The 18,035-nt window shown below is 46.3% G+C and overlaps 1 protein-coding gene across 1 annotated transcript in view; it reads left to right on the top strand.

The window, feature by feature from the left end:
* Ppara (peroxisome proliferator activated receptor alpha) overlaps positions 1-18,035 on the top strand; it is a 71,481-nt gene that overhangs the window by 46,419 nt on the left and 7,027 nt on the right. Inside the window, exons 3-6 of the mRNA XM_059247190.1 lie at positions 5,391-5,551; positions 7,310-7,448; positions 8,628-8,830; positions 15,917-16,364. Coding sequence (XP_059103173.1) covers positions 5,391-5,551; positions 7,310-7,448; positions 8,628-8,830; positions 15,917-16,364 — 951 coding nt within the window. The remainder of the gene's footprint in view (positions 1-5,390; positions 5,552-7,309; positions 7,449-8,627; positions 8,831-15,916; positions 16,365-18,035) is intronic.

The following is an 18,035-nucleotide window of genomic DNA, read 5'->3' as shown; positions in this document are numbered from 1 at the left end:
CCTGCTGTGTGCAGCCCGACATACCATTGTCTCCGTCTCCATGCATCTGCCTGTGAACACAGGAGCTGTGGGCAGTCCCCAGCTGTTGCCTATAGAATAGTTACATGCAAGGCTTTGTCCAGATGTCTGTGTCCTTCTCCTGGGTAGATGCATAGGAAGGGCTGAGCCAGTGGGGCAGAGGTTGGTGTGTGTTTTCAGGAAATGCCAAAGCCCCTTCCAAAGTGCTGTCCCCACCTTCAGTGTGGGCCGTCAGCTCCTCCCAAGCTCGTCTGCTGAAGGTATAACCAATCTTTCACACCTTAGCCATTCTTGTGGGTGAGCCATGGTGCTCTGTGCGGCGGTTTTAGTTTGCACGTCTCTGATGCTGAATCTTTTTGTGTGATAATTTGCCCTATAACTTTTTTTGGAGAAGTTTCTGTTGAAATCATTTATCCACTTTTTATTTGGGTTGTGTGTTTTTCTTACCACTGATGATAGAAACTTCTGTATGTCTTCGGGATACAAGGACTTCATCAGATAAATGATTTACAAATGCTTCCTCCCGGCCTGTAGTTTGTCTTTTTCATTAGCTATGAAAAACAGTTCCTAACTGACAAAGTCCAGTTTATTAGTGTCCTTTCTTTGGTAGACCGTGCTTTCTGTGTTCATATTTAAGAGATCTTTGCTTGAACGTCTTCTAAAGGTTTAGGTTTTACAATGAAGTCCAGTATTCATTGACTTGATTTTTACGCACACATCTAAGTTTCTCTCTCTCTCTCTCTCTTTCATTTGCAGATGTTTAGGCACAGCTTACTGACATGACCACTCCATTGTCTTTGTGTCTCTGAAATCAGTCTCTATCTAGGCTTTTGCTCAGCTCCATCTATCTGTTTCTTTCATTGAACACCAATCGCATGGTGTTGGCATTTCCTGAAAACTCACACAAACATCTGCTCCATGCTCCAGCCCTTCCATTCCTATGTATTTACCCAAGAGAAGAATGCAGATGTCAGGACAGAGCCTTGCAGATCTGACAGTAGATCTATGTGCAATGTCCAGTGTCCTCTAGATAAGTTCTCTGATGATGTTCTTTTGGATAGCCTAGGTCTTTCCTACTTTATGTATTTTGTATGTACTTTAGAATCAGCTGGTCCATTTAGTGCTCGTGTGTGTGTGTGTGTGTGTGTGTGTGTGTGTGTGTGTGTGGTTATCTACATGTGAGTGCAGGTGCTTGTAGAGGCCAGAGGTATCATATTCCCCTGGAGCTGGAGTTAGGGATAGATGTGAGCTATCTGAAATATGTGCTGGGAACCAAACTCAGGTCCTCTGGAAGAACAGCAAGTGCTCTTCTCACTGAGCCATCTCTCTAGCCCTAGTTGGTCAATTAAAAAAAAAAGACAGCCGAACTTTTGGAGTTACATATATAGTCAGTTTGAGGTGAAGTGACATCTTCCTGATCTGAGTTTTCCGATGGATCCCTCGGTTTTCTGTGTTTCCCCTGTGTCTGGGTCCTCTTCGAGTTCTTGGCGCATGTTTTATTCTGTCTCGTGTGCAGACTTTTCACATTTTGTGCCAGATTCATATGGAAGCATTTTATACTTTTAACATGATTACAAATGGTATTGATTATTTTGCATTTAAATTTCTAGTTATTCAGTGTTACATATATAGAAGTATCATCCGTTTTTGAATGCTAATTCCTAAACCTCATTAGTTCTGGTGACTTTTTTTTTATAGATTCTTTAAGATGTCCATGTAAATAATGATGTCATCTGCCACAAAGATGGTTTCACTTCTTCTTTTTCAAGATGGGTCTCTCTAATTTCCCTTTTTTATGTTGTTACACTGGTTAGAGCTTCCAGCACGATGTTAGGTGGGAATGGTGATGCCTCCTCTTATTACTGATCCATGGAAAAACCACCTAGTCTTTTGACACAGAGTGTACTGGCTACAGTTTCTCTTAGATACCCTCTAACAGCATTCCTGTGTGGCTGATGGAGTCACCTTCTTGTCCCAGCTTGCTGTGAATTTTTATTAGGCATCGGTGTTATGTTTGGGGACATTATTTTTATGCATCTAGGATGGTGATCAAAAAGCTTCCTTTTAGTTAGTTCATTTATTTATTTGTTTGTTTGAGTTATTTATTTATTTAGAGGCAAGGTTTTTCTTTGTAGCCGTGGCTATCCTGGAACTCAGTCTGTAGACCAGGCTGGCCTTGAACTCACAGAGACCTGCCTGTCTCTGCCTCCCAAGTGGTGGGACTAAAGGTGTGCACCACCACTGCCCGGCCCCTTTTAGTTTATTAACCTGGTGGATTGTACATGTCAAAGGTTAAGCTAAACTTGCATTCCAGTGAGAAAGATGTTAGTTTGTCCTAATGTCTCACCCTCTTGGTATATAGTTTAAGTGTCTAAACTATTATGAAAGGGATGTTAGTTTTCGTTTTTAGAATATCTCTATCTGGCTTTGGTCTTAGATTGGCTCTTGCCTTGTAAAATGAGGAAGTGTTCTCTCTTCTTTGGTTTCCTGGAAGTTTTTCTGGAGAACTGATACTTGAGTTTCCTTGAATGCTTGGTAGAATTCATAGATGAGGTCATCTGGGCCTGGTGTTTTCTTAACTAACAGCTTCGCTCTTTCTTCCCACAGTTAATGCTAAGTTGTTGTGCATTCTCTTTGTGTCCCTCTATGTCTCTGTCTCTGTCTCTCTCTCTCTCTCTCATGCACGTGTGTGTGTGTGTGTGTGTGTGTGTGTGTGTGTGTGTGTGTGTTTCAATTTGGATAGTTTCCATTGCTGTGTTTTCCAGTTTGCCGATCTTTTCTTTTACAGTGTCTAATCTACCTGCTTTATTGTCCACACCAGATATTGTAGTTTTCATAACCAGCACCAGGGTCCATTCCTTGCACCCTCATTTCTACCTAACATACCCAGTCTTCTCTCTTGTTTTTTAGGGTATGGTCAGAATAACTTTTCAATGTCTTGGCTACAATTCTATCATCTGTGTCACCCCTGGGTCTCTTTCATTCATTTCTGTTCTCATCATGAGCCAAAATTTCTGCTTGTATGCCTTGTAACTTTTTAATTGAGTGGCACACATCGCGAGCTCTGTTGTGTGGTGGAGTCTGCATTCCAATAAGCGTGCCCAGGCCTTGTTCAGAGATGCAGTTAAGTGACTGTGAAATGTTTGATCCTTCCAGGTCTTGCTTCTAGCTTTGTTAGATGGGACCATATAGCTTTTACTTGGGCAGGTGATTTCCTCACTGCCAAAGCAGTAAGTACCTTCTGAGTGCTGCACCTGATGCCCCACACAGTCACAGGCACCCACTGTGCAGGGTGAGAACAGGAATGTATGTGCCTGGCACTGCCAGGGCAGTTCCCTGGGATCATCGCTGATGGGGTATCTTTTTATAGGTTTTTGTGTGTGTGTGTGTGTGTAGGTTTTGTTGGTTTTTTTTTAAATTTGATTTGTGTGTGTGTGTGTGTGTGTGTGTGTGTGTGTGTGTGTGTGTGTGTTTAGGAGCGTGTGTGTGGAGGACAGAGGACAACCTTCATGTGTTAGTTCTCTTTCTCCCTGTGGGCTCCTGGGATAAAATGCAGGACCTCAGGCTTTCATACACTGAGCCCTCCCACCAACCCTGTTTCTGTTGGTTTCTTGATCTAGGGTCTTACCTGTAACCTGGGGTGGCCTGGAACTCACTGTATAGTTCAGGCTGGCCTCAAACTCTCACACGTTAATCTTGGCTACTTCCAATTCTTAGCAATGAAGTGCGAAGCTACTGTGGCTGGGGAGATGGTTCCCTGGGGCTGGGGAGTGTTTGCCATGTACGTATGAGGACCTGGGTTCAAAACCTAAAAACATATGTTTGGAAAAAAAATAGAAGCCAAATGCAGTAGCCTGGGTCCACAATCCCAGTACTGCACGGAGCCAAGGCGGGCAGAGACAAGAGCCTCCCCCAGAAGCTCACAAGCCAGCTCCCCTGGTGTGCAAGGACGTGAACAGCAGAAAAGAGGCTCTGTCTCAAACGGAGTGGAAGGTGATGACTGACACCCAAGTGGTCCTCTGACCCCCACATGCATGCCATAGCACGCACACGGCAGCGCCCACACGCATAACAATGCACACAGGCGTACACATCATACACACGTGGTTTTTTTTTAAAAAAAAAAAAAAGGCTGCTATTGTTAGTTTCTGTGTGGACCGGTTCCCAAGTCAGTTGGGTAAGTAACCAAAGATGCTTACCAGGTTTTTCTCATCGACAACTGTTTTGCCTTAAAAGTGGCTGTCCCTTTCTTTCTCCGTGTGCCCTGGCCGTGAGTGACAGCAGCCACCCCACAGCCCTGCCAGCACTTTGGATGCCAGTTTCCAAGGAGTTTAGTTGAATAGGTGTGCAGTGATGGTCACCGTGGTCTTAACTCAGTCCGCCAATGACAGGGACTCCGTGCGTGTTTCCGTAAGCTCACTGCCCATCTGTCTGTCTTCTTGGGTGTCTGTCTTCTTCAGGTCTATGGATGCTTTTTATATGCGTCGTTTTCTATTGTTTGGTTTGAAGACTTCTTTGTATCGTTTGGACATAAGACTTTGTTGTTGTTGTTGTTGTTGTTGTTTCCGAGACAGGGTTTCTCTGTGTAGTTTTGGTGCCTGTCCTGGATCTCACTCTGTGTAGACCAGGCTGGCCTCAAACTCACAGAGATCCTCCTGACTCTGCTTCCCAAGTGCTGGGATTAAAAGCGTGCGCCACCGCCGCCTGACTGGACATAAGACTTTTATTGAGTGGGTTTTTAGAAGTATTTTCTCCCAGACTCTGATTTATCTCTTCATTCCTCTGTCCTTCCTCTCTGCCCTCTCTCCTCTCTTCTCTCTCAGTTCTTTTTCTCCGCCTTGTTCTCAGCACATTCTTTTCTCCTCTCTCCACTCTCTCTCTCTCTCTCAGTTCTCTCTCACTTCCCCCTCCTGTGCCTCTCCACATTATCTCTTCCCTCTTCTGTTGTCTCTGCCTCAGTGTGTAGCCCACGCTGGTGTTGGACCCACAATCCTCTTGCCTTAGCTTCTGAGGTTTCGGGTTAGAAACATGTGTCACTATACCTGACCCACATGAAGAATCAGGCCGTATTGTGGTGCCACCAAGTAACAGTGATGACAACAGGACTGGAAGGCAGCCAGCTCTACATCAGGCATGTGGCATGGGAGCCTGGGGCCCACATGGAGGTCTCATAACATGGCCTCTGAAGAGCTGGAGGTAGGGTATGAGTCAGGAGGCAGGCTAGTGCACATGAGCTTCAAGAATGGCAGCATCATGGTCACTATGGCCAGTGTGTGTGGCCAGGGGCAGGGCTGATACAAGATGGGCACCTGACCACATCCCAGGTCCTTCTACTATGCCTCAGGTTTCACACACTTCCCTCTTCTCTGTAGACACCCTCTCTCCAGCTTCCAGCCCCTCCTCAGTCAGCTGCCCTGTGGTCCCTGCCAGCACAGAGGAGTCCTCTGGCAGTGCACTGAGCATCGAGTGTCGAATATGTGGGGACAAGGCCTCAGGCTACCACTACGGAGTCCACGCGTGTGAAGGCTGCAAGGTACCGAGGCCGTGGGTGGAGGGTGGGGTGGTCACATGGATGGACGACTTTGCTCCTCTACAAGATGTCCACTGCTCCGAGACCTGCAGAAAGAGCAGAGAACTGGCCTCGGTGGCAGCTTGACTCCTCTTTTGAGAATCTAGGGCAGGTTGCTTTGCTGTACTTTGTAAATACTCTAGAGGAGCATTTACCTTTAAAGGTGCGTTTGTTCTTTAAAACAAAACAAAAAGGAAGAAAAACGCAGTTGCTTTAAAAATGATTCTTCCCATGGCACAAATTGTAGACTGCTTACTTTACTTTGGGACCACCCTAGAAGCCAGCTAGAGCAGAGATGACCATGCAGGGGAGTGTGTTTACCTACGACCTCGGGACCTCTCCAGAGGCCAGCTAGGGCAGAGGTCACCATGCATTGAGCAAGGGGCTGGCCATCAGACGTGTCCTGCCCTTGCTCAGAGTCCACAGTACCTAGCTCTCCTGCTATTGTGACTGACCCCCACTGGTCACTTCTGGCACATACTCCCATCCTCCTAGGCACCTGCACCCTCCTGAGTATCTCCATCCTCTTGAGAGTCAACCTGACCTCTAGACAGGCAGGCCCCAGGCCCCACGTACATTCCCAAGTTTGTCGCTTCATGGACACCGTATATGGAAAACTGAGAGATGCACATGTTTGCTTAAAATCCAAAGGCTCCCCTCCTTCTGGAAGTATCCAGGCTCTGAGGGACTATCACAGACCTTCCTGTACCATCATTCTTGACTCACTGTCATCCATCTTCCGGTGGGCCTGGTCTTAGAGGCCTAGTGCATGGGAACAGTGGAACCAGATCCAGGGTCTGGTGGTCCCTGGCATGCACAGTCCTTGCCCCTTACCCTTCCTCTCCATCCCACACATCCTTCCGCCATCCTGCCTCCTAGATGAGGAACCTACTCCTTCCTTCCAATCCCTCAGTCTCCAGTAAAGGCCTGATTGCTTCTTCATGGGCCATGAGAGCCCACCATGTGAGGCAAGTGGAGGGGGCACTCAAAAGCAGAGGACCAAAAGCCAAAATAAATCCCTTCCTGGGTTTTCCATCTGTATCCCCTTAGGAGCGCGACTTGTGATGGGGCTTTCTGTCAAGGTCATGTCCAATCGCTTTTGTTTAGCCTTGGCTTTTATAGGCTTGAGCTGTTTTCTTCATGGGTGAAGCCTTAGTATTGCTATAAAGCAAGAGTATTGCTTTCAAATGGCCGGTTCCCTTTTAGTGTCTTCTCTTCAGGAGTTGGTATTGTGACCCAAGAAACCACCGTTCCCTCTCCCTCTACCAGGTAGAGTCTTTCTACGATTGCTTTGAACTTGGCCTTAGCATATTATTTTCCATTTTCAATGCAATGAGATATGCATTTTGTATTTGCCCCAGTTACATGAGACTTTCTAGAACTTCAATGTGTAGTTTCTTTGGAAAGAGACAATAAGGCTGGGGGCGGAGCTCAGTGGGTAGAGTACTTGCCTAGTGTGCATGGAACCCTGGGTTGGATCCCCAGGACCCCATAAAGCTAGACATGATGGTGCTCAGCCATGTGGTCCCAGCACTTGGGAGGTGGAAGCAGGAAGATCAAGAGGTCAAGGTTACCCTTGGCCACAGAGCAGGCTCTTTGGCCAGGCTGGGCTGCATGAGATCCTGTCTCCAAACAAATCCGTCACTCAAATGCACAAGAGAGCTGAGTGACGCCAGTCTGGTGACCTAGAGCCCATGTTTAAATTTTGGGTTGATGCCACAGGGCTTCTTTCGGCGAACTATTCGGCTGAAGCTGGTGTATGACAAATGTGATCGGAGCTGCAAGATTCAGAAAAAGAACAGGAACAAGTGCCAGTACTGCCGCTTCCACAAGTGCCTGTCCGTGGGGATGTCACACAATGGTAGGTAAGGCTGCTGGCCACACTGTGCCAGCCCATGACTCAGTTTATCCTCCTTGTCAGAATGACAGTGTTCTGAATGGGTGTGCTGTAACATGTAAATCTCTCCAGCAGCCAGAGCACTCGAAAATATTGTGGTAAGACTTTGCTGTCAACTTGGGGGGGGGTCACTGGGGTGGCAAGATGTCACATCACTTCTGTTAAATGTGTGTTGGTTCAAACACTGTATCACACTGTGAGTTTCATTTTCTCAGCCTTAATCTAATTTAGAACATGGTTCCTAGTGAGTGTAAATCAATCAATCAATCTATTTATTTATTTACTTACTTATTTTTGAGATGGGGGGTCTCACTACCCAGCCTTGACTACTATGGAAATCACTGTGTAAATCAGGCTAGCCTTGAACTCACAGAGATCCACCTGCCTCTACCTCTGAGGAATACTGGGATCATGGATATAGTGGTACATGCCTGTAATCCCAGCACTCAGAAGGCTGGGGCAAGAAGAGTTTTGTCACTTCATGGGCAGCATGGGCTACATAGAAAGACTACAGAATAGGGCTGGAGATGGACCTCAGGTGGTAGAGTGCTTTGGCATGCATGAGGCACCGGGTTCCCAGCACCATGTAGTCCTGGTAATCTGAGCACTTGAGGGTTGGAGGCAAGAATCTCAGGTGTTTAAGTTAGTTAAACTCAAACTTGGCTATATAGTTAGTGGAGGCCAGCATGAGACACTACATGAGACCCCGTCTCAAAAAGAAGATAGATACATAGATAGATAGATAGATAGATAGATAGAAGATAGATAGATGGTAGATAGATGACAGATAAATACATAGATAGCTATATAGATGATTAATAGGCAGATGATTGATAGATGATTTATAAATGGACAGATGATTGATAGTCAGATGATAGACAGATGATAGATGGTAGATAGATAGATGATAGTTCACTTTCATCCCCTTCACCTTGGCCAATGGCCTACCTGAGGACAGTAAGCCACCCCATTTATCAACTGTGTGTTTGGTTTTCAGTCTGTCTCGTAGAAAGTTCAGTCATAATAAGGAATGGGTTTGGCTCGCCATTCTTGGTGTGAACTTTCCATTCTGCCTTTTGCCTCTGCCTTGGTCTTCAAGTGCCTTAATCATCTCCCCTTGTCCCATCCCCACCCCAACTCCAGCAATTCGCTTTGGAAGAATGCCACGATCTGAGAAAGCAAAACTGAAAGCAGAAATTCTCACGTGTGAACACGATCTGGAAGATTCGGAGACTGCAGACCTCAAATCTCTGGCCAAGAGAATCCACGAGGCCTACCTGAAGAACTTCAACATGAACAAGGTCAAAGCCCAGGTCATCCTCGCGGGAAAGACCAGCAATAACCCGGTAGGTGCTCCTGCTGCCCTTGGGACCTTGAAGTATCCCTTGGCGACATGTGAGCTGGAGTCACAGGAAATGACTGAGAGCATTGTCCAATGTAGAAAATAGAATTTATCCCAAAGTCCAAGGAAGGGCCATGGAAACACACGGGGTCATCCTGAGACTCTAAGATGTAGCTTGACACCAACAGCTGCCTTCCTGCCTGGGCTCGCCTCAGCTCCTAGCAACCGAGGCATTATAAAAGCTGTGTAATTGATACGCCAAAAATAATTTAGTTAATACCTTACCTAGTATCGGGGTGTTTCTTAAGTGCGTTTTAATCCCTATTTTAAGGCCAGAAATGAAACCTATTCCTTCCCCCACTCAAAATACTCGCATTCTTTCTGCTAAAGCGATCCCCTCCTTCCTTATCCCCTTCTTGCTCTTCCTTCACTGTGATTGGCTGAAGTCTTGGGGAGGGTCCTTTGTTGACAGGACACACCTCGTATATTTCAGCTTGCCCCTGTGTCTGCAACTCCTAGAACACCTGCCTGGCTGCTGACCCCCTGTTCCCACAGATGGATAAGCTTGTGCGCATTGAGGAAGGGTGTCTATCAAGGGCCGTTTCCACAGAGGGACCAGCCCTCACTTGGCACATAAGGACTCCTGCCTTTTTCCTGTGTGCCTGGTATGACAGGTTCCCTGTGTGCTAATGAGTGGCTGGGAGCCTTCCTCCTTGGGAATTACAAGCTAGAATTTTCAGACACACAGGAAAATGAAGGATTTCACAAGCCACATACTTTAATGAGCAAGCCCGACCTCTCTTTTCCTGAATCTTTTAATTCTTTGGTGAATTCTCCGATGAAGTGAGCTGGGGCATTTTAGAAGGTTCCAGCCAACGTCACACTGGGTGGCCCTACAGGCCCTTTCCAATTAGACCAATGCTTTGTTCTCAACCTTCCAAAGGCTGCCATCCTTTAACATGGTTCCTCATGTTGTGGTGACCTCCAACCATAAAATTATTTTGCTGCTACTTCGTAACTGTAATTTTGCTGCTGTTATGAATCATAATATAAATATCTGATATGCAGGATACAGGATAGGTGGCCACGGAGGGGGTCGTGACCTACAGGTTGAGAACCACTGGATTCGACCCTTTCTGGATCATGAAGTAAAGTTTGCATTTCTGTGATGATGACCCTCCCAAATAAGAGAAATCAGAATTTCCATTTGAGGCCTTCTGTTTCTCCCTCAAACGTTGAGATTTAGAGTAAACTTAAGAGTCAACTTTATTCATACCTAAATGCTCTGCTTGAACATTGATTTAATCGCTCCCGAGTAACCTCTGTTTCCTTCGCCAGGATACACAAGGTTCTTAGGAGGGTCCCACCACCCTCTGTCTTGAGGAAATCAAGACTCATGTGGAAATGAACGATAGAGTAATGGCCCAGGGCTGGAGGCGGCTCTGTTAGAAAGACAGCATGGGGAGGAGGGGTTCGGGAGCCAGCTCAGAGAGTTCAGTGCCTAAGGACCTGATTTTGGATCCCCAGCTCATACATAAAACGCCAGATGTGAGCCAGGTGGTGGTGGCGCATGCCTTTAATCCCAGCACTTGGAAGGCAGAGGCAGGGAGATCTCTGTGCGTTTGAGGCCAGCCTGGTCTACAGAGTGAGTTCCAGGACAGCTAGGACTGTTACACAGAGAAACCTTGTCTAAAAAAAAAAAAAAAAAAAAGCTGCCGGGCGGTGGTGGCACATGCCTTTAATCCTAGCACTCGGGAGGCAGAGCCAGGCGCATCTCTGTGAGTTCGAGGCCAGCCTGGGCTACAAAGTGAGTTCCAGGAAAGGCGCAAAGCTACACAGAGAAACCCTGTCTCAAAAAACAAACAAACAAACAAAAAAGCCAGGTGTGGTCATGCGTATCTGTAATCCCAGCACTGTGGAGGCAGAGACAAGAGGATCCGGGAGCTTTCAGGACAGCAGGCTTAGCTACATCAGTGAGCTCCAGGTTCAGTGAGTGACCTTCTGTCAAAAAATTAGAGACTGACTGAGGAAGACAACCAATGTCCAGCTTTGGCCACCACCTACACCCTCATACACCAATGCACCATACAAACATGTACACACACATATAGACCACACATTACACACACACACACACACACACACACACACACACACACACACACACACCCCACATTAACGGCTTATGGCAGCTAACTGCCTGCTTCAGCCACAAATCTCTGTGCAGGGACCAGCTTTAGAAGCAATATCCAACTGTTCTGGACCACACTTTTGGCCAGAGGCACCTCCCACCTCCAGGTCTCATGGCATTTTCAGAGGCTGGGCCTTCTCTTCCTGCCCAGCCTGCTGGCCAGCTTCCCAGAACTTGCTGGTCCAGTGTGAGACCCCATCTTTCCTCTTCCCTCTGTGCCCAGCCTGGGAAATGTCCAGGTGGCAGGGTGCCTGCCACCAGCATCACTGACCTAGCATCTCTGCAGAACTCTGGTCTTGCTGCCACAGTGGCATCAAGAGACTGTAGGCTGTGTGTTTTACAAGATTTTAAATATTTATTTTTTGAGTGTGTACATGTGTGAGTGCGAGTGTGTGTGTGTGTGTGTGTGTGTGTGTGTGTGTGTGTATGTGTGTACTTGAGTGTATGTCTGTGTAGCACATGTATGTAGAAGCCTGTGGAAGTCATTGGATCTCTTGGTACTGGAATTACAGGTGGTTGTGAACCACTGTGTGGGTGCTGGGAACTGAACCCCAGTCTTCAAGAGTGGCAAATGCTCTTAACCTCTGAGCTATCTTTCCAGTGCCATATTTTATAATATTTAGAAAGCAAGCCCCTTTAAAGGCAGGAGTTCCTTTTGGGAGATCAGGCTGTAGCCCTGATGCACTCAGCTTGACCTGTGTCCCGTGGCACAATACTCAGTGACTGTCAGGTTCTAGGCTGGGATGACAGCCCCAGCAAGGCCCTAGCAGAACATAAACTGTGTTTCAGCTGGTAAACAGTTTAAGGTGCATAGAAATGATGACCATGAACTTGTTAGGTGGGGAGATGGGCATTCATGCCTACAGTGCCCAGCAGTCTTGCTGTCCTGCAGGCCGACTAGGGCAGGAGCAGTCACAGACTCCACACAACATACTGGGAAACAGGAAAGCTTGTCTGGTGGTATGTCCAAGCAGTCTCTAGTTTACTACATGTAGAGGTCAAGTCACTCCTTGTAAAAGACCCACCAGAAGACGTGGAGGCCCAGAGACATCCTAGAACTGGTTGGGGGATGGGGACCTGGAGGTAGGATTTTGTTAAGGTCTGAAGGCAAGTGTGGGGGAATGGTGAGTTTAGCTGGGAGAAGGGCTGAGGAGACAGATAAGACCATTGGTTTCCTTCTGGACCCCGGGTCTGATTTGAGGCCCTGGAATTTCAGACACATGAGCCAGAAAATGACCAGGACCCCTGGTGATGGCCCCAAAACACTTCTTGGGACTTATTCCCTCTTAATTTGAAAGTGGCAGAATTGGAAACAGTTGTTCCTCCTGAATCTGGCTTCCAAAGAGGCCTTTCGATAGCTTCTTAGATGTCTAGAAGTTAGGGCCAGAGATATGACTCTTTGCTCGTAACTGCCTATAACCCTAGTTACAGAGGGTCTGCTAGCCTCCTGCAGCCTACTTGGGCACCTGCATGCACATGGTTCACTTAAATTCTCTGTCTCCGTCTGTCTCGCTGTCTTTCCCCCCTACACACATACACACACTAAATATATAATTAAATAAATCATAAAAAAATAAAAAGTCTAGTCACCATATCGACCTGTCCTCCAGGTGTCACTGTGTAGCTTTGGCTGGCATGGAACTTGCTATGTAGACTAGCATAGCCTTGAACTCACAGAGACCCTCTTGCCTCCCTAGTGCTGCAATTAAGGGCCTGTGCCACTGTGCCTAGCTTTTTTTGTGTGAGAGACAGTGTCTCACTAGCCCAGGCTGCTTTTAAACTCATGGGACCCTCCTACCTCAGCCTTCTGAATACTAGAATAACAGGCATGTGCCTCCATGCCCAACTGCCTTAGAATTTTTAAAGAGTAATTGTGTTTTTAATCATGTGCAGATGGATGTGTGTGTGCACACATGAGTGGAGGTGCCCACAGAGGCCAGAAGGGGGCACTAGAGCTGGAGTTACAGGCGTTGTGAGCTGCCCAGTGTGATGCTGGGAACTGTATTTGGGTTCTCTATAAGAACAGTGCTTGCGCCAGGTGGTGGTGGCGCACGCCTTTAATCCCAGCACTCGGGAGGCAGAGGCAGGAAGATCTCTGTGAGTTCGAGGCCAGCCTTGTTTACAGAGCAAGATCGAGGATAGGCACTAAAACTACACAGAGAAACCCTGTCTCGAAAACAAAACAACAACAACAAAAAGAACAGTGCTTGCTTTTTAACTACTGAGCCATCTCTCCAGCCCTGTAACTCAGAATTCTTAATTGTCTTTTAGCAAGAGTCTTCATCTATTATGTGGGTCCCAGGGATCAAACTCACATTTTCAGGCTTGGAAACAGACACTTTTTACCTGCCAAGCTAAAAACGTCCACCAGACCTACTGTATTTCTGTAGTCCCTTTAAATCAGACTTTCTCTGTTGTTTTTTTCTGAAGCATAACTGTCCCCAAATTATTCCAAAAGTGGTTATCAGACCTGTTGTTAAAACTTTGAGAGAAACTCTTTTTTTTTTTTTTTTTTTTGTCTACCTTGTTCTGACTTGAGATACTCAGAAGCTCGGCTCTGAGTTTTGCCCATAGAATGTCCATGAGTCTTATTATTATTATATTATTATTATTATTATTATTATTATTTTATGTGTATGGGCACTTTTGCCTGCATGTACATCTTTGCACCACGTGTGTGCAGTGCCCTTGGAAGTAGAAGAGGAGTTTGGGTCCCCTGGGACTAGAGTTACAGATTGTTGTCAGCCACCATGTGGGTGCTCCGTGGAACCGGATACTCTGGAAGGCAGGCAGTGCACTTAACCACTGAGCCCCCCCTCTAGTCCCACAGTGAGTCATTTTTAATACATCTATCTCCTTTCATCAACATGGAGGAATCAGATTTTTTGGTCCAGCACTGTATTTCAAGACCAGGCGCTGCTTAAACACCTCACAGCCAATTGCTTCTTCTCCACATATCTTCCTGCCTCTGTACCAGGCACATCCCAGGTGCCTTGACTGTGCATCTATTCTGTGGTTCCTGAAGATGCTCTTGACAGCTGAGCATGGGGGTCAGAGGGAGTACCAGGAACCTCCTAGGTAGCTGGAATGTCCCTGCTCTGAGCTCAGATACACCGGGAGGGATTGAAGCAATACCTGGCCACCTCATTGGTGACTTGTGCTCGCTCACTCAATATAGACATTACATCCACTCTGTGTGTGTGTGGGGGTGTGTGTGTGTGTGGGGGTGTGTGTTATAGATGCTCACAAAATTCAGATCCCTTAATGCTGTCACTTCTGCTTGACAAATATGAATTCTGGCCAGGGGTAGGGTAAATGCTGGCCTTCTCAGGGTCCCTGACATTTAATCCCTCTGAGCGCAGTGACTGCAAACAATTGTTTGTTCCAGCAGCGAGCTGTTTTTTAAACAGCTTATATTATAAATTGTACACATTTGTGGAATATAGTTTGAAAATTAGATGCAAGAACAAACTGCATGCTGATAAAATCAGAGCACTATGTCCCCCTCCTTAAATATGTGTCAGTGTCATGTGTCCAGAAAGTTCAAACTCCCTTGAAATTCCTTATGAAAAACATAATATATCTGGAGTCAATGGCATTACCAGACCTCTCTCTATCCCCTCTTCTTTCTCTCCAGAGTCTCTTCTCTACTCTGTTCCTGTGAGGCCAACATTTTTAGCACTCACATGAATGACAATACATGGTATTTGTGCCCTCCAGTTTCTTCCATCTGGTGACAAGTACCAGGATGTCCTTTTTTATGGCTAAATAATATTCTATTGGCATATTCGTCTGTCAGTGGACATCCTTGTTGATTCCACATTGGTCTCTTGGGAATGGTGTGGCAGTAGCTATAAAGATTTGGCATCTCTTAGCTAATTTCCTTTGGTCCCTTCATTTGTTGCTTGTCCAGTCGCTCTGGCAAAATACCTGATGAACATAAGTTAATGCTGGGTTGATTTTAGTTCACAGTTTGAGGGTCTGGTCCGTCGTGATAGGGAAGGCATGGTGGAGCACGAGGCAGCCAGTCACGTTGTGGCCTCAGTCAGGAAGTAGAGATGAACGGGGCTGACTCTCCTTAAATTCAGTCCGGCACTCCAGCCTAGGGAATGGTGTTGCCCACATTCAGGGTGGGTCTTCCGCCTCAGGTAAACCTCTCTAGAAATGTCCTTACAGTTCATCTCATCGGTGATTCTGAATCCCACCAATGTGACAATCCAGAGTAACCGTCACATGCTTACACAGTAGTGACAAAGCTGGGCTGTCCATTAGACTTTCTAAAGAGGCAGGACCTGCAGGTGTGGATGCCATGGTGCTGCAGCATAGAGGGAGGCAGGCTGGGATTTGGCCCTTGTTCCAGGATAGGCCACTGACATGAGGCTGTCTTCTGCCCTGAAAGGCACACTGGGAGCTGTTCTCACTCCTACTCTACAGAGCTGAACAAGGCCTGTTGATTTCTACACAAAGCCAGTCATGTTTAGCATATATTTGCATGCCTGTGTTTATATCCGTGCACGTCCTTCCTGCCTAGTGCTGCATGGGTCAGAAGAAGGCATTAGATTCTCTGAAACTGGGGTTAGGAACAGGTGTGAGCTGGAAGTCAAACCAATGTCCTCTGCAAGAGCAGCAAGTGCTCTTCTTACCCACCAAGTCATCTTCCCAGCCCTGACAACTGTTATCTTACTGACTGATTTTGTTAGTTTTCTGCCAAGTCGTAGATTGTCTGATTTTGAAGTTGCCCAATGGCAGGACTGCACTGCACACATATTTTAAATCAAATAGGCACTAAGCTTGGAGATTCTGCCACAGTAGCTTATCGTGAGTTCACTGATGTTTAAGGGGACTACATAGTTTGTCCTAGAGGCGTCACTTGATTGACTCCAGAACCTTCCTTTGTAGCCTTTCGTCATACATGACATGGAGACCTTGTGTATGGCTGAGAAGACACTTGTGGCCAAGATGGTGGCCAATGGCATCCAAAACAAGGAGGTGGGAGTCCGAATCTTCCACTGCTGCCAGTGCATGTCCGTGGAGACTGTCACCGAGCTCACAGAATTCGCCAAGGCCATCCCAGGCTTCGCGAACTTGGACTTGAATGACCAAGTTACCTTGCTAAAGTATGGTGTGTACGAAGCCATATTCACAATGCTGTCCTCCCTGATGAACAAAGATGGGATGCTGGTAGCCTACGGCAACGGCTTCATCACGCGAGAGTTCCTCAAGAACCTGAGGAAACCATTCTGTGACATCCTGGAACCCAAGTTTGATTTTGCGATGAAGTTCAACGCCCTAGAACTGGATGATAGTGACATTTCCCTTTTTGTGGCTGCTATAATTTGCTGTGGAGGTAAGTTGATATGCCACTGTTGAGTACTTACAGGCTTTCTCTCTGGAGGAACTCAATGGTTGTCAATACGGTGCCAGCCTGGGCTCTGATACAGTGAAGTGGGCACTGGCAGGGTGGGATGGTTTCTTAGCCCGAGTTACTACCAAGTAGAATTGAGAATATACCTATTATATGTTGTGGTTGTGTTCTTACTATAGTATCCATTAATGCATATTGGCATATTATATGCCTAAATTAAATATATGCTCCACTGATCATACAATTATATCAAATGTAAGTGTCTTAGATACACGTACTATATGGTGATAATTGGTACTATTAATATTATAATGATTGTAGTAGATAATAGTACAGAAAGTACAGTGCAGGTATAGCGCTGTTGCTGTTAATGCTGATGTTAATTCATGCTGAAAACGATCATGCTAACCGGAAGCAGATGCAAGGTCTGCTTTGCCAGAAGGAACGATCCCAGGGAAGGAAGATCGGGCCTCTCTGGGGAAGCTGGCCCTGTGGTCCCTGATATTTGGCTCAGCATTGCACTTCTTTAAATAGCCTTCTCTCTAGTCTGGGAAGGTCATCCACCTACTGTAAGCCCAGCTGACCTTGCCTGGCCTTGGCATAGATCTATGGGTGACCATTCTTCCCAGCTGCCGGAAGCCATCCTGCCCTTCACAGTCACTGGCTGGCTGGTGGCTAGATGAACAGAAGAAGTGTCGTTACTCCTGCAAAGCAGAAAAACACCACAGCTCTATAGAGTTTGTCGGGGTCCCTTGTGTGATGGGGTATGGCGGGGAGGGTGGGAAGCCAATGCAGAGGTACACACACACACAGCCTTTCATGTCTGCAGTCCTGCACTGATCCTGTGGATATGGAAACTGCTCCATATGGAAAATAGGAAACTTATCATGGTGAAGCTAAAACTATAAAGAATGGATCCTTCTACCTTTGTAAACGTTAGCCATGGGGTTGGGAAGATGGCTGTCAGGAAGTTGCTTGCCACACAAGTGTGAGTGCTTGAGTTCAAACCCAGAACCCACCTTTAAAAAAAAAAAGCTGGGAGTGTGGGCATGCTCTTGTAATCGCAGTGCTGTGGAGGCAGAGACACAGATCCTTGGGGCTGGCTGGACAGCCAGACCTGCCTACTTGGTGAAGAGTTCCAGGCCAGTGAGTTCCTGTCTCAAACAATGTCATCTGACCTCCACACACATGGCCTGCCTCAAATACATACAAACATGAAAACCTTAGTTATTATATTTATTTTACTACTGAAACAACGAAGATTAAAAGCTACATCAGGAGCTGGAGAGAAGGCTTCAGTGGTTAAGAGTATGTGCTATTTTTGCAGAGAACCTGAGTTCAGTTCCCAGAATCCATGTCAAGACTGTTCACAGTTGCCTAGAACTCCCACTTCTAGCCTTCTGGAGAGCTGTACTCATGGGCATCCCCCACCCTCCCAACACACATGTTGTATACACATAATTAAAATAAATATATAAAAATTAAATCACTTTTAAAAACAAGATAAATTTATAAAAGGACACATTTTAAATTTCAATCAGATTATCAAACTAAAAATATCATAATTGTATATTCTCTACATTTTGATAACCATGGTGTCTGCTTTGCTTTTAAATATTAAGATTAAATTTCTGGGGGCTGGAGAGATGGCTC

The sequence above is a fragment of the Peromyscus eremicus genome, chromosome 20 (assembly GCF_949786415.1).
Source record: "Peromyscus eremicus chromosome 20, PerEre_H2_v1, whole genome shotgun sequence".
NCBI classification, from domain to species: domain Eukaryota; kingdom Metazoa; phylum Chordata; class Mammalia; order Rodentia; family Cricetidae; genus Peromyscus; species Peromyscus eremicus.
Note: the sequence above shows the minus strand (reverse complement) of the source record. Positions and strands in the feature narration are given on the sequence as shown.